The 21,655-nt window shown below is 34.8% G+C and overlaps 1 protein-coding gene across 4 annotated transcripts in view; it reads left to right on the forward strand.

Moving 5' to 3' along the window:
- The window catches only part of col7a1l (collagen type VII alpha 1-like), a 96,365-nt gene that overhangs the window by 49,690 nt on the left and 25,020 nt on the right, over window positions 1-21,655 (forward strand). For 3 of the 4 annotated variants that reach the window (XM_073814666.1, XM_073814668.1, XM_065289680.2), the window contains exons 35-78: window positions 25-51; window positions 150-203; window positions 315-386; window positions 556-615; window positions 1,073-1,099; window positions 1,183-1,227; window positions 1,590-1,625; window positions 3,531-3,575; window positions 4,323-4,358; window positions 4,619-4,654; window positions 4,747-4,779; window positions 7,487-7,558; window positions 7,666-7,725; window positions 8,013-8,048; window positions 8,465-8,545; window positions 8,745-8,780; window positions 9,030-9,074; window positions 9,286-9,357; window positions 11,574-11,609; window positions 11,780-11,809; window positions 12,051-12,092; window positions 12,176-12,229; window positions 12,315-12,353; window positions 12,680-12,739; window positions 12,819-12,851; window positions 12,968-13,024; window positions 14,738-14,782; window positions 14,861-14,896; window positions 14,997-15,023; window positions 15,957-16,025; window positions 16,108-16,170; window positions 16,311-16,328; window positions 16,702-16,728; window positions 16,810-16,848; window positions 16,943-16,978; window positions 17,172-17,303; window positions 18,279-18,380; window positions 19,049-19,222; window positions 19,334-19,438; window positions 19,695-19,739; window positions 20,121-20,183; window positions 20,307-20,348; window positions 20,571-20,615; window positions 20,700-20,750. In XM_073814666.1, the coding sequence (XP_073670767.1) occupies window positions 25-51; window positions 150-203; window positions 315-386; window positions 556-615; window positions 1,073-1,099; window positions 1,183-1,227; window positions 1,590-1,625; window positions 3,531-3,575; window positions 4,323-4,358; window positions 4,619-4,654; window positions 4,747-4,779; window positions 7,487-7,558; window positions 7,666-7,725; window positions 8,013-8,048; window positions 8,465-8,545; window positions 8,745-8,780; window positions 9,030-9,074; window positions 9,286-9,357; window positions 11,574-11,609; window positions 11,780-11,809; window positions 12,051-12,092; window positions 12,176-12,229; window positions 12,315-12,353; window positions 12,680-12,739; window positions 12,819-12,851; window positions 12,968-13,024; window positions 14,738-14,782; window positions 14,861-14,896; window positions 14,997-15,023; window positions 15,957-16,025; window positions 16,108-16,170; window positions 16,311-16,328; window positions 16,702-16,728; window positions 16,810-16,848; window positions 16,943-16,978; window positions 17,172-17,303; window positions 18,279-18,380; window positions 19,049-19,222; window positions 19,334-19,438; window positions 19,695-19,739; window positions 20,121-20,183; window positions 20,307-20,348; window positions 20,571-20,615; window positions 20,700-20,750 (2,343 nt within the window). The remainder of the gene's footprint in view (window positions 1-24; window positions 52-149; window positions 204-314; window positions 387-555; window positions 616-1,072; window positions 1,100-1,182; window positions 1,228-1,589; window positions 1,626-3,530; window positions 3,576-4,322; window positions 4,359-4,618; window positions 4,655-4,746; window positions 4,780-7,486; window positions 7,559-7,665; window positions 7,726-8,012; window positions 8,049-8,464; window positions 8,546-8,744; window positions 8,781-9,029; window positions 9,075-9,285; window positions 9,358-11,573; window positions 11,610-11,779; window positions 11,810-12,050; window positions 12,093-12,175; window positions 12,230-12,314; window positions 12,354-12,679; window positions 12,740-12,818; window positions 12,852-12,967; window positions 13,025-14,737; window positions 14,783-14,860; window positions 14,897-14,996; window positions 15,024-15,956; window positions 16,026-16,107; window positions 16,171-16,310; window positions 16,329-16,701; window positions 16,729-16,809; window positions 16,849-16,942; window positions 16,979-17,171; window positions 17,304-18,278; window positions 18,381-19,048; window positions 19,223-19,333; window positions 19,439-19,694; window positions 19,740-20,120; window positions 20,184-20,306; window positions 20,349-20,570; window positions 20,616-20,699; window positions 20,751-21,655) is intronic. The other variant, XM_073814667.1, reaches the window with a different exon arrangement.

Genomic DNA, 21,655 nt, shown 5'->3' on the forward strand with positions numbered 1-21,655 from the left:
TTTTGCAATTGTTCTTCCTCTCAGGGTGAATCTGGGGAACCTGGCCATAAGGTATATCTTCAATAGTACAAGTATCACTTACAATACCTAAAATATGCATTTAAAAGATATGATTAGTGTTCCACTATAAACCTTTTCGCTTTCTCCAGGGTCCACGTGGGAAACCAGGTCTCAAAGGTGAAAAAGGAGAGCAGGGGAATAATGTTAGTACTTTTTGTAATGTTGTAATGTATAAAATACTTTCTTTGTAGTTTAATGTAAAAATCATTTTCTCTATACTTGAATCTAAACTTTGTGGATGTGTTTGTCATTAGGGTCTAGCGGGTTTACCAGGACCAGTGGGGGTTGATGGAGTCCCAGGTCTGCCTGGTCAGAAGGGTGAGAAGGTGGGTAGTCAAAAGCCATTTTACTTAGTTTAGCAATGAAAGTTCTTTTAGAAGAAAGTTAACATGCATAAATTAAATCTTTGCTCATTGTGCTTTAAATACGCTTTAGAGCATAAAGCTAAAATTGCTAGCTATTTCCTTAATTGAATTTCTTTGGTTGCATATAAAGGGAGAGGATGGTATCGGAATTCAAGGTGCTCAAGGTCCACCCGGGCCGGCTGGAGAGAAGGTATGTGTTTCTTATCAGCACAACCCATATTTTAATACAGATACAGTCCTGACTTGCAGTCATTTTACCATTTCATTACAGACTTGTATTTCTAGTCACAGCCTAGTATTCACATATAACAATAAGAAAATGGTTTGTAAGTTGAAAAAGTGCAAACGCTGTGGAACTGTAAAAAAGCTTGATTTGATCATTAGTTGAACCAAAGGGGAGTTTACGGTGAAACTTCTCTGTCTGGTCGACTGTTGTTACATTTATATGTAATGCATTTGGCAGACACTTATATCCAAAGTGACTTATAGTGAACTACATTTTTTATCAGTATGTGTGTTTTCTGGGTTGGAACCAAAGATCTTTTGAACTGATCCACCACTGAGCAATGGGAAAACTATTTCATTTGGGTGGCACATAGTCAAATAATGTAATTCAGATTATTCACTTAGTGTTAATGTATTTTCAGGGTGATGTTGGATTACAAGGCTTAAAGGTATGTAATGTAAATAGAGATGAATGATACACACTTGTATTGTGTAATGTGTAAATCCGTATTTGTACTTCATTCACCCACAGGGTGAGCCGGGAATCCAAGGTGCCCAGGGAGTCATAGGCCCTCGGGTATGTTGAACTACGATATGGTTAATAAAAAAAAAATTCTGTGAAGGTGGGCTGTGACTTCAGTATGAGCCATTCACAGCCATTACACTCTCAAAAAAAAGGTGCAAAAGTGATAACCTTATAAAAAGGTCCTAATATGTACTTCTAAGGTACCAATGTGTACCTTTAAGGTACCAATATTCACCTTTTAGGTAGAAAAGTGTACTTTTTGATAAGATATTATCCCGGTGACAACTTTTGTACCTTCTTGTACCTTTTTTGAGTGTGTATAGACTGATGTGTTTGTCTAATAAATGCCGTTTTTTGCTAAATATTAAGTTATTTATGATAGCAATGATGTTTGGTTGTGTGTCTGTGTTTAGGGGAAAAGAGGTCCTAAAGGAGATCAAGGAGTTAAGGTACAATTGTGCTACGGTATGTGAAGAGCTCAGATGCAAAAGCCGCTAAACTGTCTGTCAAAAATATAATAATAATATTAACCCTTTTCCCGCCAGCATTTAAAAAAAAGTTGCCAGCCAACTTTTTTAAATAATTTTCACAAAAGTTTAATGCCTTTCAGAAAATGTTCTTCTTTGAATACAGTATATAAACATACAATATATCAAATGAAAGAACAGACCATCTGCTTTCAAAAAAAAACTTTCATCCTACCTTTATTTGTTCTCTTTTTATCACCTTTCAAAAATAAGTTTCTTCCAAAAGACAAAATTTTGAGCAAAAAGCTGATATAACTGCATTTTTGTGAAGAACTTTTAATAGAGATCAGATTTAAAGCGATGATCAAAACATACACAGAGTTTGAACTGTTTGCCCTAAGGGAATACTTCCAGGTTTTATAAGTTGGGTAAGAGCCCCACCTGGTGGATAATAGCGAAAATACGGATTAACGGAAGAACTCGTCATTGGCAGGGAAGCGTTTTCTCTTAATTTACTACATGACGGGGAAAGAGTTAACCGAATGCTCTCAACACATATTAATACGTTCATCAAATACTTTCACTTCAAATTGTCTTAATCCCAGTCTGAGGCTATTCAAAAATACAGACGACAGAATCTGTTAAATGCCACGTCGATTTTTCAGAAAAATGCACAGAAGACTCATTGGATGATTGAGGGCATGCGTACGTCATGGTGCAAAAGTTTTTTTTTTACCTGGTTAAGGAATTTTATTTATCCTAATATAATTTGTAAACCGAATATTGACCGAATGTTTACCTTTTACCTTTATTCAGAAAGTACAGTGTTTACACTGCAAAAATGAATGTATTACTTAGTATTTTTGTCATGTTTTCTAATATAAATATCTAAACATTTTTAAACTGAGATACATTTACTTGGTAAGCAAGTGGCTTATGATAATAAGTCTTGTTTTTTTTAAATAAATTATGAAAATCAAGAGTTTTTTTCACTTAACACAAGTCAAAATATCTGCCAGTGCAATAAGAAAAATAAACTTAAATTAAGTTTATTGAATTAAGTTGAAACTGGAATTAAGTTTATTTTTCTTACTGCACTGGCAGATATTTTGACTTGTTATAAATAAAATACCTCTGATTTTCATCATTTATTTCCAAAAACAGTGCACTGCAAAAAAATTATTTTCAAGAAAAACAATTATTAGTATTTTTGTCTTATATATATATAAATATATATATTTAATTCTTAAATTAAGATGCTTTTTCTTGATGAGCAAAACGACCCAAGAAAATAAGTCTAGTTTTTAGACCAAAAATATCAAATGTAAGTGATTTTGTGCATAAAACAAGCAAAAAAATCTGCCAATGGGGTAAGAAAAAAATCTTAAACATTTTTCTTAAACACTAAATTCAAGAAAAATTTAATTTTTTGCTTGTTTTATGCACAAAATCACTTAAATGTTATATTTTCAGTCTTAAAACTAGACTTATTTTCTGTTCATCAAGAAAAAGCATCTTAATTTAAGAATTTTTATATATTTTAACTGAAAACAAGACAAAAGCACAAATAATTTTTTTTCTTGAAAATCATTTTTTGCAGTGTGTATGAATTTTTGAAATACCAATGAAATTACTAAAGTGTGATTGGTCAAAGTAAGGCATTTCAATTACTGACTAATACGTTTTTCACTTTTCACTAAAGTGAAAAAATTGAACCTAAACATAAGAGCCTGATAAAAAATGCCTATTTACAAGAAAACATGTCAGATAGACTTTTTGCATCTGAGCTCTTCGTATGGACGTTCTTACTGCTGTTTAATTCAACAGCTTTCTCTCTTTATTATTAAGTATTAACTCCTTCAATCGAAATCCTGTTTTGTTTGACAGGGTGAACGTGGAGAAATCGGGCCGATTGGGCCTGCAGGAATTGCAGTAAGTTCATAACCTATGTCTGTCTTTCTTCATACATACAATGAATACATATAACTAACTATATCAATATAAAAAACAACTGCAAAAGAAGGGCAGATGTTAATGAGCCAGTTAATAACTTTTTCCAGCACATGAGCGTTTTATAAGAATCCACGTCTGTCAAATCCGATCGAAACGTTATTGGTTTGTTCGCTTCTCAAACTCTTCTGTACGATGCTGTTGAAGTTTTATTAAGGGCAAGAATGAGCTTGGAGATCTCTGGGGAAATTAAAAGAGTCGATTAAGAAAGAGAAAACCCCCTCCATTCTTATCTCTGGCCTGTGATGGACTCCAACATGATCCGGATCCACGTTATTGACCCGATTAAAAAGAGAAACACCTGAGCTTCAGTCTAATGAGATGGAGAAAGACAGCCAGAAAAAGCAAAGGAGAGAAAGTTGTGCTGATAATCATTAGGTTCCTTAAAGTATCATCTATCCTTCACATTATACTGTAGCTTTACCTCTGTCTGTCCGTCTCTGGAATATCAGACTTTCTCAGACATATGCACTCATTATTAAACCCCAGCCGGATGGGAGATCAAGGAAATCTCTCAAATGATTCAGCTACTCATTATCCTTCAGTTCACAAAAAAGGGTGATAACACGTTTGGAGAGAGAAACCTTTCTGACTCAAAGCACCAAGTTATTTGTTGAATACTAATTTTAAAAATTTTGAAAAGTAAGATTACTCTTTTTTTAACTTTAGGGCTTACCGGGAGCTGTTGGACCAAAGGGAGATGAGGTGACTCTTAAATATTTTTCAGTCATGTTAGGTATCTGTATGCTGTACTGCTGCCCAAACTAAATGGACACCATAACAAGGATGAACTGTTTTAGTTAATTCAACCCATCTGTTGGATTTGTCCAACCTTTTGTTGAAACAACCCAACCTTTACATTTTAATTTGTCAGTTTTTATTCAGACATGTGCGTTTCAACCGTGTGCATTTATGTGTCAGTCATATATCTTAATCTGGGACTCTGTGCTATGTATGATTCATAGGGGCAGCGTGGTGCTCCTGGTGACCCAGCGAAAGGGGTAAAACACTTAATCCCTCAAAGTCTGATCTAACACATTGTATTTTCAGCTAAGAATAGACTATTGCTAATATTTCCCCTCACACTTCACAGATTCTCGGTCCTCAAGGGAAGAAGGGTGCGAGGGTAAGATGTTCAAGAATCAATAAATAGAAACCTTAAAAGAGACATCCAATGTCTGCAGCAGCTACTTACAGTAATTTTAGGGCGGTAATGTCTACGCACAGTGTTTAGTTTATTTGTAAGCTCACGAATTAAGTCTGACAGTTTTGTCCTCTTGGGTTCTCCTCATCTGCATTGATAAAAACAATCTCTTGGACAACTTTAAACACGGTTAATTAGTGCCACAAGCATTGCTATGAAACCAAGAGCTCCCTGTGGTCTGCTTGTCAATGAACATAGAGGGAATAAAAGAGGCCAAATTTCTTTCAAGTCCCAAAACATTGCCGGGCAACTATGTGTGATGGTGCATTTCATTAAAAGTTTTGAGGTGACATTGAATAAAAATGAAAAGAAGAAGCCAAATTGGATTTAGTGTGATTAAACTAGAAATAGTATAAGATTTGTTGGTTTAAATAAAAAAGTAAGTTACCTGGTTGCCTTTTTTTGTTTTTAATTTAATTTAATTTTCTCAACCAATTTTGAATTAATTAAAAAAATATAAGTTAACCCTTATAGGTCCCTAGGGGTCAATCTTACCCCCAAGCCACATTTCTTTAGTTAAAAAACATGGTTCCCGTCATCTCAGTGGAATAAGATTTTGTGACTTTTCTAGACTATCTGTCAATATTCATATAAAAAAACTGGGCTTGATTTGGTCATTCTAAAGAGGGTTAAAAAATGACCAAAAGAGGATGACCCCAGTTGAAAATGAATGGGAAATGCAAAAAATATTTTTTTCTTTTTATTTGTCAAAATAAAATCAATGCATCTAGAATAAATCTGAAAATTTTAACACCGAAAAATAGGCCTGGTACAAGAGCACAAATGCAATACAGAAAAGACATGCTCAATCACACACAAACACACAAAGGTATGCATTTTTTACACAATTTGGCAAAAAACAGCCACATATGCAAAACAGAGATGTAAATTGGGCTTTAATGCTCACACAGGTGCGTGGGCACACACACAAATATGTGCACACATACACACACACGCGCACACACACACACACACACTTACAAAATTCAGTCAAATTTCTGTGGCATTTTATAAAAACAGACATTTCAAAATGCATCAAACAATACAAAAAATTCTACTATTTGAAATACTATTTATTTTTAATGTCCTTTCTAATGTTTATATAAACATAAATTCACAAAATGTTTCACTAAAGTAGTGATGTTGAGCAGTTGACCACATCCAGTGAAATGAATGGGTCTCAATGGGCCTCTGCTGGTCGAAATGATTTATTTTCTATACTGTAATTCTTTTGTGTTTTTTTCTAAATACCTGATGGCCGAATTCAACACACAACATCTAGATCAGGGATTCCCAAAGTGTGGGACGCGCACCCCCAGGGGTACGCGAGCTGCCACCAGGGGCTGCGCGAGAGGAAAAATGTAATGGCGTTCTGTTTCTTTAAGTGGGATTTTCCCGTTTTCCAGAAAATAAATTAATAAAAAACATAAACAGTTTCCTTTGTAATCACTTTTATTTTAAATAAAAAACTATAATTTATTAGTTTTTGAAAGAAACGTAAAAGACAGCTACGGAGCTGAGCGTAACTGCATCTGGTCGAAGTTTCTGATGGTGCAACAGGCGTAAATATTTTTCACAATGTCGGATGTAGCTAAGCCTGACGTAGGACTTAAACCCAACTTTTTTACATCCCTGGTTATTTGCGCATGATTAAACATGAGTCTTTATGGCAAGAAAGCAAAGCTTTGTTGCATTTTTTAATTGAAGCGGGGATTGGGAGTGTGCCAACCCGGTTGGAACATAGAAGGGGGTTCACAAGAAAAAAAGTTTGGGAACCGCTGATCTAGATCAATATGGGGCGGCAGTGGCCTAGTGGTTCATGTACTGTAGGTTGTCTACAAACCGGAAGGTTGGTGGTTCAATCCCCGTCTCCACCGGACCAAGTTTCGAGGTGTCCTTGAGCAAGACACCTAACCCCAGCTGCTCCCGACGAGCTGGATGGCGCCTTGCATTGCTGACACCGCCGTCGGTGTATGAATGTGTGAGTGAATGGGTGAATGTGAGGCTAATTGTAAAGCGCTTTGGATGGCCATAGGTCTGTTAAAAGCGCTATATAAATGCAGTCCATTTACCATTTACCAATATCTAAAAATTTATGTGATTTTTTCACAAAAAATTACATTTTACTGGCAAGCGACAAAAGTCGTACAAAAGTACTTCATATCTCCCAAAACACAGTATTAATGTATAGATGGGAAGTAAACAATAAAAGATATATTATTTGTACCATTAAAATTTGTACATCACTCTTTTAATTTCTGGGGTCATTTTAACCCCCAAGGAACTCTTAACGTATACAGGAAAAAAGGGCTTTTGAGAGTTAACTCAACAAGTTTTTTACTTTTTTTACATTTTTAAGTTGAATTAACTCAAAATTTTAAGGCAACCAAGTAACTTACTTTTTTAAGTTGAACCAACTTTTTTAAAGTGTTGTTGCCTGATTTAAAAACAGCTGCCCTTGGGCTTTACTGAGATACCCGCCAAAATTGACAGATTGCCTTAAGGCACATAAACCAAACTTTCTAACGTCTGTTGGCTGGTTCACATTGTATGATTTTATATTCACAGTTTAAAGATAAGCTCATCAGCAGAGATATTTTAGTGTTTTTCCTTTTGCTGGGTGTTAAAGGGTGACACTGGGCCTGTTGGGCCATCTGGACTGCAAGGGATCAAAGGAGATCAGGGAGGAAAAGGTGAAAAGGTATGTGTGTGTGTTTGTGCTTTTGAATATGAAAGTTCACTTTGATGACTTCATCGATAACCTACCTATCTAAATGTACTGGTCTGTTGTATTTGGGTTTTTTAAAGGGCAACCCTGGGTTTGGAATCCCCGGTCAGCCTGGCCCTAAAGGAGAGAGCGGAGAACGGGTGAGTGAGGTTCATGAGGTTCATAGGTAACGAAGCAAAGCGTTTTTTATACAGGTAGGTGATAGAAAAGCGGTTAGGTACAGGTGCATGGTTTATTTCATCCTCCAAATTTGATGTTAGTCTAAACATTTCGTCATCAGGTAAAAATAAACTTGCACAAATATACCACCATTGACTGAAACTGTCTAATTGGACAATTTACTAAGATTATTTGTGATGAGCACATTTACACAATACAGATTTCTTTGAGTCTTTCTATTTAATCAGTCTTATGTTTTTATAAACAGGGTAACGTTGGATTATCAGGGAAACCGGGCTCTAAAGTAAGTTCATTCAATTGTTTTGCCCGGTTTACAATTAAATTCCTTAAAGGGCACATATTATGCAAAATCCTTTTTTTTATAAATAACATAAATCCACCCTCTTGTTCATTTCAATCCCCATTAAACCAAAGCAGGCTCATTAGATATGCTGTTTTGATTCTCTTGTTAATGTGATGTCACACAAACAAAGCCCCGCCCACAGCCAGTGACTGACTGGTTAATTTTACCCAATAGATTTTTCTAAATGTGTTTGTTAGTCCTAATGTAATGCTCTACAAATTGAGCTACACTTGATCAGCTCTTGTATTGTAAATACGCACATGAAAATCATAAGACTGCAAAATGGCACGTAGAAAAGAAATCAAAGATATAATCTCATTGAAATTCATTTGATCACTTTTGTTGATTGTGTCCAGGGCAGCGATGGCTCCAAAGGAGAGAAAGGGGAAATAGGTTTCCCAGGCAACCCGGGATCTTCAGGACTAAGAGGTAAAGATGTAAGTAAATCGAGAGCCCGGAGCAACTGATACAAGAGGTGAAACTGTAATATATATGTATGAGAATGCGGTTGTGCTTTGTATCCAAGCGTTTAATTTTTTAAGGATTAATTTATTACTATCATAGATCCACCATTGTTTGCTTTTTAATTACTGCTTGATTCATATTTAATTAAATTTATGCTTTAATGGATTTCAGGGCTTGCCAGGAATGAAAGGAGAGATGGGACCAAGGGTGAGACTCTAAATAAATCCAAGGACATTCACATGAGGAGCTCAGATCCAAAAGCCCCTAAACGCCAATTTAAACGTTCATTAAATACTTTCACCTCACATTTGCTTAATCCCTTGAATTTGCTTTTCACAATTCAAGAGTCTGATAAAAAATGCTAATTTACAAGAAAATATGACAGACGCACTTAAGACGGTTTTGCATCTGAGCTCACACACACATATATGGTTAAATGATTATATTTTTTAACAGGGGGAGTCTGGTTCACCAGGAGAGCCCGGAGAGAGAGGTCTCAAGGTACAATAATGATTTAAAGATCTTTAAATCACATCCTCCACCTTTCTCTAAACTGTCTTTGTTGACGTTTGTGTCATGCGCGTCTCCTTGTATAACCTCACTTCTTAAGGCAATCGTACTACAACTTCTCTCTATTGAAACATCGGGTACATTTGAAACTCAAAGCATAAAGTCTGTAACACTTTTTAATTGTATTCATCTCTATCATCAGGGCCCTCTCGGCCTTCCGGGGCGACCAGGTGACTCTGGTGTGCAAGGAGAGCCTGGAAAATTAGGGTTACCGGTGAGCTGCCCTACTGTACTTTATATCTGTTAGAATAACAAAGGATTTCTTTGTCAAACAGATTCTTAAGGGATAGTTCACCCAAAATTTTAAATCCTCTCATAATTTACTCACTCTTACGTTGTTACAAACCTGTACAAATTTCTTTTTTTCAGCTGAACACAAATGAAGATATATTGAGGAAATTATTGTAGCCGATCAGAGGCCCCATTGACTTCCAAAGTAGGAATAAAGAATACTATGGAAGTCAATGGGGCCTATGATTGGATCTTGGAAAAAATTTCATTTTAAAACATTAGAGGGAGAAAATTATGACAGACTTTTAATTTTATGGGTGAACTATCCATTTAACCCAGCACTGTAAAAAAAAATCTGTAGAAATTACAGTATTGTAGCTGATATGTTACATTTATGTTATTTACTGGCAACAGTTTGTTTAAAGTTAAATACGCATTAAACATTAACAAGTCTTTGGGCCCTATTTTAAGGATCTAAGCGCATTGTCTAAAGCGCACAGCGCAACGTCTAAATGGGCGTGTCCGAATCCACTTGTGCTAATTTAACGACGGGAAAAATGGTTTGTGTGCCGAGCGCATGGTCGAAAAGGGTTGGTCCTTTTTTTTATGAGTAATGGGAGTATTTTGGGCGTAACGTGCAATAAACCAATGAGAGTCTCAGCTCTCATCCCCTTTAAAAGCCAGTTGCACTGGCGCTATGTCTAATCCCTATTTAGATGACAGACTTTGTAAACTGAAAAACTCAGCGAAGGAAGAAGATCCCCAGTTTAAGATTAATGTTAAATAATTGTGTTGTTTTTCACTTGTATTGAAATTGTTATTTTTTTAGTAAAACCTTTAAAACCCGTTTTCTTTTAGTCATGGAAGTAAAAAAGCAGGCTTTTAATTGCTTTAAATGTATATCCAATATCATCAAAAAAATATTTACAAGTATGTAAGAAAAGGTTTGTACTCTAAAAATACTTTATTTGTAACAAACAGGAGATAAATAATTTACAAACGTCTCTCCGCACGTTTCAGCACTTGGACAGCTTAGGTTTTTTTAAGTTAATTTGTTAAAAATGTTTCTCATCTCACCATATCCACAGGTACAGAGTCTTCATATACAATAAATCCGTGATGTAGCATTTAAAAAAACATTTAAAAACAGATGCATTTGTTTAAAGTAAAACATTTATTTACTTACCAGGCTGCAGGTGAAGCAGCTCTTTACGCCTTCTAACATCTCATAATTAGTCCTCATTTATGTCCAAGAGACTTAATAATAATCTTTTACATTCAATCGTTTAATCTTTCATATTTAAAAGCATTTTTGTGCTGCTGCGCATGTGATAAGCAAACCCGCGTTGTCGTCCCGATTATAGCCGCATATATTACTAATGCGCTCTTTATATAACAAAAAACATATTGCGCTAATGGTCAATGGCGTAGTCTATTTTAGTTGCCTCCAAATAGCAACACGCCAACAATGCACCTGAACACACCTCGTTTTCAGACCAGAACGCCCGGGGGCGGAAATGCATTTGCTATTTAAACAACGTGGCGCTAAACGTGAAAATGATAATTGCGCAAGGTGGAAACTAGCAAAAGACACTTGCGTCACACATTGCGCCGGGTGTAAGATAAAGCCTTTTGTCTTTACAGAATAAAACTAAAATTACAGCCTCATGCAAAGCATTCTGGGAACCAAAATCTGAAGGAAAAAATAGAAATAGGTTGATGAGGATTTCTGGTTCTCAGAATGCTTTGCATTAGGGTGTTATTTTAGTTTTACTCTGTAAAGACAAAGACTTGTTCATGTTTAATGTTCATTTAATTTTGAACAAACTGTAAAAAACATACATTTAAATCTACAGTAAGTTACTGGCAAACAGCTGGATAACTACAGCTAAAGTTTTTACAGTGCAACCAAGAGTATGTGGACCCCATAAGATGAACGCTCGATCAAAGCTTTGTTAAATGTGATAGTTAAAATGAAATTATGACTATTAAGGCTTTTTAATAGATTGAAACAACTATTTGTTCATTTCATTTACATACTGTACATATAAGATGAAATTATTTGTGTGAATGCCCATTATAGCATGCATGTAACATATTGTCCTGTTTATAGTGATAATGCACTTAAAAAATTAAGCGTGTAGTGTGTAGTACAAAATTTTGGACAACAGACTTACGTCTTTGACTCTTGTTTTTCAGGGTCCTGAAGGAGTAAAAGGCGAGAAGGGTGAGCCGGTATGCTGCTATGATTATGAATTTTTATTCATTAGACAGATTTTATTTATATTATTAGACATATTTCTATATTTCAGCATAATTCAATGTTTAATGGGCTTATCATACTATCTTGTCATACTAAAAAAATTATATTCTGCTTATGATTTTTAAAATCTGTAATTTTTCAGGGAAAGCCAGGACCACCAGGAGGTTCTCAGGTGAGTGAGTTTTGTTGTCCTAACTGGGAACTGTAACCAGCCAGTTTATATAATGAATATTCATTTACTCATGTAATGTTCATCCGGTCTATTCAAATTGTTACAAAACTGTTTTGTCAAGAGGAGCACTGATATTTATGCAAAGTTTGTGCAAAATGTCTTTTTATATTAAAATATATAAACTTAAATATAAAATTAAGATGGTCAGTGTATGCAAATTCTAACAAATCTTTCTTTCTAGTTAACCATGTCAGACAACACCATCCTTACGAGGGCTATCAAGGTGCCGTAATATTAGTATATAAGTTTTACAGGTCGAATAAAACCCAGCAGGCGGCTTTAGTTGTTTGTGTTTTATGTTTAAAGGGTGAACCGGGTGAACCAGGGCTCCGTGGAGAGACAGGCAAACCTGGATTGCCTGTGAGTGACACTTCCACATTTCTTTAACATTGACCCATTAAAGCTAAATACATTTCATATACTATATTTTTTGCTGTTGTCTCAGGGTCCTGAAGGTAAACCTGGACCACCAGGGAATTCACCGGTAAGACACAAACTTACGTCCACATATACTAATTATGAGATCATTTTACAAATGCAGTCAGTAGTTAAAAGGTTTAACATATAAAGAAATGAATAGCAGGTATGGTGATTATTGTGAAATATAGTTGTACACTTACATTATATAAAGTTGTAGGTCTATGTAATTGATGTTTTATTCTACACGGAGCAGTCGACTCATAATGATTGACAAGTCCAGATCACATGACCAGATGAATATTACTAAACTGGTTTCAGACCAATATACTGGATGAAAAACAGGATGTAAATACGTAGGGTTTATGTAGCTCAATTTTCTTTTTGTTGCAGTCAGAATCTGGTACAAGACGAGATGGTCTGGATGGTCTACCAGGAAAGCCTGGATCTAAGGTTGGACTACAGTGTGTCCTGTTTCAGATGCCCATTCATATGCAATTTTTAAGTTAAAATGTTTTGTGTTTGTATGCAGGGTGAACCAGGACAAAAAGGCGAACCTGGGTTGGTGAGTAATACAGTTTATATTCATGCTTATAACAAGTATCCATCTAATGCCCCCCAGTTTGAGAACCACTGATTACGGGACAGTCTGTATCTTTGTAAATCTGTTTCTTTGAATAGAAAGGAGACCCTGGTCGTGCTGGGATTACTGGTATGCCTGGTTTACCTGGAACACCTGTGAGTATTAGTTGTGTATAGCAATATTTCCAGCAGGCTAAATACGCACACGCACAAACACACCAACCCAATCTCAAGGCAAGTCGTGGTATAGTCAAAAAATATTTGATTTATTTATATGTGTCATTAGGCACAAATTTCTATAAATAGTTTTTTTTTTCAATTCAATTTTATTTATATAGCGCTTTTCCCAATTGTTAATTGTTGCAAAGCAGCTTTACATGAGTAGATGTAGAGGAGAACACTGAAAATCAATAAATAATATAAGAAGTAAAATATAGCGGCTAAGGTTAAACACTGTATACAGTAAAGTTCTAAGTTAAGCCAAAGTTGGCTGACTCTCCCTGGGACAAAAAAAAACCCCTTAGGAGAAAACCCGGTGGGAAAAACTCCTAGAAGGACAAAAAACCCTAGGGAGAAACTAATATTTATATATATAGACACGGTAGGGATAGAAAGCGGGTAAGCGGATTAAACTGGTTTAGCCGGTGGTCGTTGGTCGCGCATCGGCTGGGCATCACGTTGAAGGACAGCCAGTAGATCAGTGGTGCGATGACCTTCACAGCTACAGGAACTGGGTCTGTTTGTCTCATTGTCCTCGGGGTCGAGGACGAGACAGGGAGACAAAAACAGAATTCTATTAGTGTAGGGGCCGTTCGCATGTAATGCAAGTGTCATACATTATAGTGGTTTAATTCAGCTCGGTTCCAGACAGGCTAACTATTGCGGTAAGAGTAAATTACACATATGAGGTATGTGAGTGCTTTGTTCTCTTTGTTCTTTTTAACTTTCTTTTTTGGTTCATTTTATGTATTGTTTTCTAATTTTTTTCTCTATTTTTTTACCATTGTCACTTGGGGTTGAGGTTACAATGACTGTCTGTTACATTTCAGACATCCTAACCCAAACCCCAATTTAACCCAAAGTGAAAATAGTTTCAAAATCAAAAGAAAAACATGTATAAATGAAGTAATTAAAGGGACATTCCACTTTTTTTGAAAATATGTTAATTTTCCAGCTCCCCTAGAGTTAAACATTTGATTTTTAACGTTTAGGCATTCCCGGGTCTGGTGCTAGCACTTTTAGCATAGCTTAGCAGAATCTGATTAGACCATTAGCATCGCGCAAATTTTTTTTCCTATTTTAAACTTGACTCTTCTGTAGATACATTGTGTGCTAAGACGGATGGAAAATAGTAATAATCAAGGACTTTGTTGCCATAACATGGCTTGCAGGAGGCGCAATGATATTACTCAGTGCCCGAAAATAGTCCCCTGCTATTGAAAGATACCAAAGACACTATTTTTGGGCACTGCGTAATATCACTACGCCTCCTGCAGCCATGTAACAGCAGCAAAGTCCTTGATAATTACGCCAGAATGAGAGTATAGTTCCTAGCCATATCTGCCTAGAAAATTGCAACTTTTAATTTTCCATTGTCTTAATACACGAGTCAAGTTTTAAATAGGAAAAATATCGAAACTCCTTGGTTATTTTTGAGCGCAATGCTAATGGTCTAATCAGATTCAATGGATTGTGCTAAGCTATGCTAAAAGTGGTACCGCTAGACCCAAAGATCAGCTGAATGGATTCCAAAACAGTAAAAATTTAATGTTTAACTTTAGGGGAGCTGGAAAATGAGCATATTTTCAAAAAAGTGAAGTGTCCCTTTAATCATTTTATTTGACTTTTTTATTTGTTCTTGTCTCATAGGGCAAGCCTGGTGTTGACGGAAAGCGGGGGACAGCTGGAAAAGATGTAAGTGTAATATTTTGGTTCGTTTTTGAATGCACTTGAGTTTTTTTTTTTACAGAACTCTGTTTGAATTTTCTTTAGGGAGAACAAGGACCAAAGGGTGATGAAGGGGAAAAGGTTGGAAAATACATCAAATTAATTTATTATATTATTATAATATTTCTCCATTATTTTAAAGTTGACATTTAGCTTACATCACTGTTCCTTTAATTCACAGGGTGAAAAGGGTGATCCTGGTACAAATGTAAGACATCTTGAAATAATACACATTGGGTCGGTTTCCCAGACAGGGTTCAGATTAATCCAGAAGGATATGCCTTAGTTATATTAGGACATTTAAGTAGTTTTAACAAACACACCTTATAAAAACAGTACTTGTGTGCATCTTAAGATAAAACAATGTCACTGATGTATATTAAGATATGTCAGTGCAAGGTGTTTTTTTTTAAGGGCACCCATTTCATTGCTAAAAAAACAGTTTTATTTTGTATATTTGGTATAATACAATGTGTTTGCGTGGTTTTATAGTTTAAAAAACACATTATTTTCCACATATCGTACACTTTTGTAGCTTCACATATATGGTCTTTCTGAAACGCACTGATTTTGTACAAAGCTCATTGATCTGAAAACCGTGTGTGTCCCTGATTGGCCAGCTAATCTATACATTGTGATTGGACTAAATACCTCTGACGTCAGCAGGAAAGTGACGCTCCTTACCATGTTTAAAAGATTAGCACACAATGCAATGCTAACAGGAGTTAACTTATAAGCTGTGAGTCAAAGCGGGAGGATTTTTGATAATGTCGGGCTTTTTAAATCACCAATCCCAGGAATTAAACAGTTGCCTACAATCCGTGTGTTTGTTGTAGTCCAAGAAAAGAGATTTACGTTGGAAACGATAACTCGCATCGTCATTTACTTTGGTGTATCTAACTTTTGCATATCGTTAATTTACTAATACACACTTACACACCAAAGGAAATGTAAAATCATGAATCGGACAATAGGTGCTCTTTAAATCAAGGCAGTTCAAACTGGGACTACGATAAGCCCTGTCCAGGAAACCCCCTGTGATCCGATGTTTCTTAATAGACACAATTGTGTTCATACTTTAAAATAATGAAATTATTTAATAAAGCCATTAAGTTTTTTTATGTTGTGTTATCTACTTAAGGGAAATGAAGGTAAAAAAGGAGAACCTGGATCTCCAGGCTTGCCAGGTCCTCCAATTGTTCTCCAAGAGGTGAATGTTTTACATAGCTTGTGTCTTTATTTTTGGTAAATGCATATGACTCTTGATGATTTATACTTCTGTTTGATCTCAGGGTATGTCAACTGAAGACATAAAAAAGTTGTTTCCCATCCCAATGGGACCTCCAGGAGCAACGGTTAGTGTGTGATAGGAGATTACTGTGGTTATTAGCTTCTTTGTTAAACAATCATCAAATAACTTACATTTGGATACCAATAATTTTAACATTTTATCTAAGATCAGCTCTTGTGTGTGTGTGTTGTAATGTGTGTGCAGGGTCCAACTGGCATGAAGGTAAGATTTTGATTTCCAACAAGCTTTATAAATAATATTTCTTAGTTCAAGTAGCTTTATTGTCATTTCAACCATATATAGCTAATGCAGTACACAGTGAAACAAAACAACGTTTCTGCAGGACTAAGGTGCATCTGAAGTGTGCTACACACATCACAAAACAGCAACAAGTGCAAGTGCAAAAAAGTGCAACAAGACAAACAGTGCAAGCAGCACACAGGACAGATACATAAAATAAAGCGCCGACCGTATTGCAACATGTTACAATTTTACTAAATAATGGTAGCAGCAGTAATGATTAATAAGACAGATAAGTACACTAGCGCCAACCGTACATGTAGCCAACATGTAATTTTTCTTCTTTGGTTGGCAGGGAGAGAAAGGAGAAAATGGAGAGAAGGTATCAAAGTTTCCTGCATGCATTATTATCCTACATTTAGGTTTTATAAGAAATGATTTTTGTTATTGCTTTATTTAACAGGGTGATGCTGGCCCACCCGGGAGAGCTGTTGAAATGAAGGTTTTTATGGTTACTAACTGCTTACATACAGTAATTGACTTCATTACAAAACCAATCTGTGATATATTGTAAACTTTTTGATGTTTTCTTTCAGGATATTGAAGACTTGTTTGATTCATATGGCATTAAAGTAAGTATATACTGTGTATATACTATAGACCTGTATTGAATTTAGAACAGTTAGCTTTAAACCTCATTTGCATGCATTTTGAATGTAGTGTTAAAAAAAGATTTATTCACTTTGTAAAATCAAACACAGATTTTGTGATGGATGGATAAAAATAGATGTTTTATATTTCTGATCATTGCTTTGCATCCTCCAGCTTTCGCTGCTGAAGACATTGATTGACAGACTGCTGCAAGATGGCATGGAGGAACTTCTTCATGAGATCACCAATAGAAAAGTGAAAGGAGAGAGACAGGAACCGGATTCAAACATCATCCCCAAAATCACTGTGAGCGAACTTCACATCTATAATACACCTATAATGAGATGCTAATGATTACATTACTATCATACAGTACAAATGCTCTGATTGCAGGTCAGAAATAATTATGGTTGACCACCAATTAAAATTTCAGCCCAGTCTCACAAAATTACGTACCTATAGACGGTTTCATCGGACGCACGTTCGCTGACGCGATACACATCTGGATCCAAAATTCCGGTGTCATTTTTTTAATGGTCTGACTAGTTGCTAAACTGAACTCTTGAACAAATACCTCATCGAAAATAACAAATGTTTTGGTTTCCTAGGTAATCTATGTGTTGTTTTTTTGCTTGTTATATGAATAAACTACTTTTAAAGAACTTTGTTGTTATTTATTCTTATTCTTTGAGTTTACCGGAAGTTACGTGCGGACAACGACAGCCGCTTCTTTATGTTGTTACTGCTGAAACCGTCTATAGTCACGTAAATTTTTGATTCTTTTTCGTGATACTGTCATGAATTTCTGCATTTTTTGTGTCATTGTCACGTATTGGTTACTCAACTGTTTTGTCCTGTTTTCTTACCATTGTCGCTTCGGTTTAGGGTTAGATTTACATAAAATGACTTTCTTACCCAAACCCAACTCTAACCCTAACACCAGGCGACAATGGTTTAAAAATCAGAAAATATAAAAAAATCAGAAAAAATAGTATAAACCAATACTTAAAGTGACATCCTAACGCAAACACCAATCTAACACTCAACCGAAGTGACAATGGTTTGAAAATAGGAAAAAGCAGTTGAGTAACCAATACGTTACAATGACACGCAAACAGAAATTCGTGATACGATCCAGAAAATACGCGGAAATTCGTGACAGTATCACGAAAAAGAATCAAATATTTACGTGACTATAGGTACATAATTTTGTGAGACTGGGTTAAATTTCCACCTTTGTGAAGGTTGAGTTATTAAAGTTTTGTCTACGGTAATCCACAGAGCTCAGTAAAGTACAGTCACTCACATGAATCTTTACCTGGTGTGGATTTAACGGATAAAGAGTCTGATCTCAAAGAGGAACAGATTTCTAAACCCAGTCCTGTAAGTAAACGTTTGTTTTCTGAGTCATTTGTAGTCATTTCTGTATATAAGAATCCTGAAAACCAACCTAAAATCAGTGAAAACCTACAATCACTGCACTTTATTAAGTTATTCAGATGGTTTTTGATTTTATTTAGCTGAGGTGTTTTACATTTTAGTGTAATAAGACATATATAACTTATGTATTACTGTAAAAAAAATTGCACTTACATTTTTTAGTATAATCAACTTGTATTTACAAGTCATTTCAATTTAGATTTTTTTTCTTGACTATTAATTTGTAGGTGTTACTTAATACACTGAAAAAAATGATTCATTGAATTTAATCAATTTTTTTAAGGTAAGTGGTTGCAATCAATTTATTTAAGCTACATTTAAACAAAAGTTGTATATTTAATTTTACGTTACTAATCTTTTTTGTTTAAATGTAGCTTAAATAAATTGATTGCAACCACTTACCTTAAAAAAATTGATTAAATTCAATGAATCATTTTTTTCAGTGTAAATAAAGTTAACATGAGCTAATTCAACTAATTAAGATAAAAAAATCTAAATTGAAATAACCAAGTAGGTTATACTTAAAATTTTTAATTACTAAAATGTAAAACATGTTGAATATTAAACAAGGCTGTCTTGAATGGCCTCATTGTCTTGTTTTGTTTCTTAAGGAACCAATGGTTGAAATTGAGGTGGGTCCTACCCTTCTCTCTACCATCCACAGCAAGACTAACCTGAGCAAAATTAAAGACAAACAGGCAGAGAACGAGGAGAGCCAACCAGAGATCAACTTTCATGACGTGACAACCTCCAAATATTCCTATACCAACACTTCCTCTGAGAGGGTACATCTATTACAGTATTTTCATGTTGTATCTAAGCAGTTACAATATCATTTAATATATTTTATCATTCATTCGCCATTTCTTTACTTCTAAAACAATGTTTTTTGACAGTCTTCTGGAAAAGCAGAGGTAGGTATGGAGACTGTTTTACACAGCCATGAAGACACAGGAAAGAAAACATCTGGAGAAAAGAAGAAAAGCAAAGAGAAAGCAAAGGTATAGAGATCTTGAGTTCCTATTTGAGCATCTGTGACAACTGTAAATTAACATAACAACTAGTTATAACTAAATATTAAACCTGTATACTGTGCCTAACCAGACATAACTAGAACTAAACATGAATTTACGATCATTTGTACATCTAAAGCTAACTCATCCAGTGAGATTTAAATGTCATGGCCACAAACCTTATGATTGCTATGAAAAACCTTTACAAATTATGTTGATTCTCGACTGCTAAACTTTCAACCAGGGCAAAGGAAATAAAGGACGTCAAAAACGGCAAAGGAAGCGTTTGGTAATGTTTTATTCAAACAGTCGCATCTAACCTGACTTTCACCATAACTAAATAATGCTGATTCTTACTATAACACCTGACTTCTCTTTTGTTAATACTTCAAAATTCTGATGTATTAATACTGTATGTTGAAATATATTCCTAAATATAAATCATAAACCCTAAATTAATTATAAAAATAAATTTTAATTGAATATTAAATAAACATAATCATTTTAAATGTAACTAATACCTTATGATTTAACTAATACCTTATGTTACTAATCACAGTCATTAATGCACTTCGTGTAATATAACTTCTTAAATCCTCCAGTCCAACTGTTTAATATGTTTCTTTTCTTTTCTATATGTTTGATTATATTACTGTACTTTACATAACAGGAAAACCAAGACAATATAGAAGAGGATGTTGAAGAGGCATCATATGATGATGAAGAATATGAGGTATAGTAAGTCTATAATCAAGTAATCATTTCATCTCATATTACTTGCTAGTTTACAACTTTGACTAAACCTGAAATTGAACTTTCATGTTAAATTAATAAAGCTTTATTTGTGTCACGTTAGGATGAAGATCCTTCAGAAGACCCATTTTCTGCTGAAGATGAGGTGAACATTGCATTCTTGTCTTATCTCAGATGTTGCCTCAGTCACGATGCAATTATAGCACTGATTTATTTAATAGTGTTTAGATGTGTTCACAATGTTGTATTTGTTGTAGTACAAATTAAAAGCATTATGCTGCAGGGATTCTACATTTACATAAATATATGTATTTATTTATTTACCGAAGCCAATTTTGGTAAATGTTTATTTATTTTTCGTACTTAGCTCAAATTTACCACGACAGCAGCTGTATACATGCAAGAAAATGAGGTAAGAGGTTTTCTCCACCTCACCTTTGTTTCTGATTTATTAACTGTTTCATTGCTCATTAATGTTATTCCATAATTCACACAGGGAGAGATAGAAACATTTCCACTAGGACAATCTCCAGAGGAATTTACATCGGTAAGAAAATATGCATTTCTAATAGCCAATTTATATATTTATATTTTTAAAAAGGCGCCTGTTATGCCTATTTTTACAAAATGTAATATAAGTCTGCAGGTGTACTTACCTTTCAGCTTAAAATACCTCACAGATCATTTATTATAGCATGTCCAAAATGCACATATTTGCACTGTTAAAACAAATCCCTAAAAAACGGATAAAGAGTTTCCAGACAAATTCCGTCAAATTACGGATTTTTTTTTTCAAAATTATGCGCAATAAACTTTAAAAATACAGAGATGATTTTTTAGTCAAAATTAATTTAATTACATAATATAACTATTGATTAACATCCCTTAAATCCCTTAAAAAATCATGAATGTAAACTTCTGGTGTATAAAAAATGGAGAAATGCTGTAAAAAAAAATAAAGACAATAGCCTTTAAATTACAAAAAGCGCTGTTTTTATGTATGTACATGCAATACATATTTTATGTGTATTATGCAAATGAGCGACAGCTCCTCACTCCAATTTCAACAGACGATGAGCGCTTTTGGTTTAAACTAGATTTGATTCCTGTGAATACAAACACATTTAGAAAAGCTTTTTGGATAACTGGGAATTAACCAGTTAGTCATTGGCTATGGACGGGGCTTTGTTTGTGTGACATCACATTAACAAGAGATTTAAAACAGCATGTCTAATGAGACTGCTTTTGTTTAATGGGAATTAAATAAGAAGGAGAGAATGGATTTTTTTCATTGTTGTGTTGTTGTGTCACACATTTATGTCCAAACAACTTGTAAAAGTGGATTTTGCATAATATGTGCCCTTATAACTTTTTTAACCCTGTGACTAACAATTCGATGTGAGCTTCACCATCTGCCAGTAAATCTATTTTTTTTGTTATTCTTACACATTT

This window comes from Paramisgurnus dabryanus, chromosome 1 (assembly GCF_030506205.2).
Source record: "Paramisgurnus dabryanus chromosome 1, PD_genome_1.1, whole genome shotgun sequence".
Taxonomy (NCBI): domain Eukaryota; kingdom Metazoa; phylum Chordata; class Actinopteri; order Cypriniformes; family Cobitidae; genus Paramisgurnus; species Paramisgurnus dabryanus.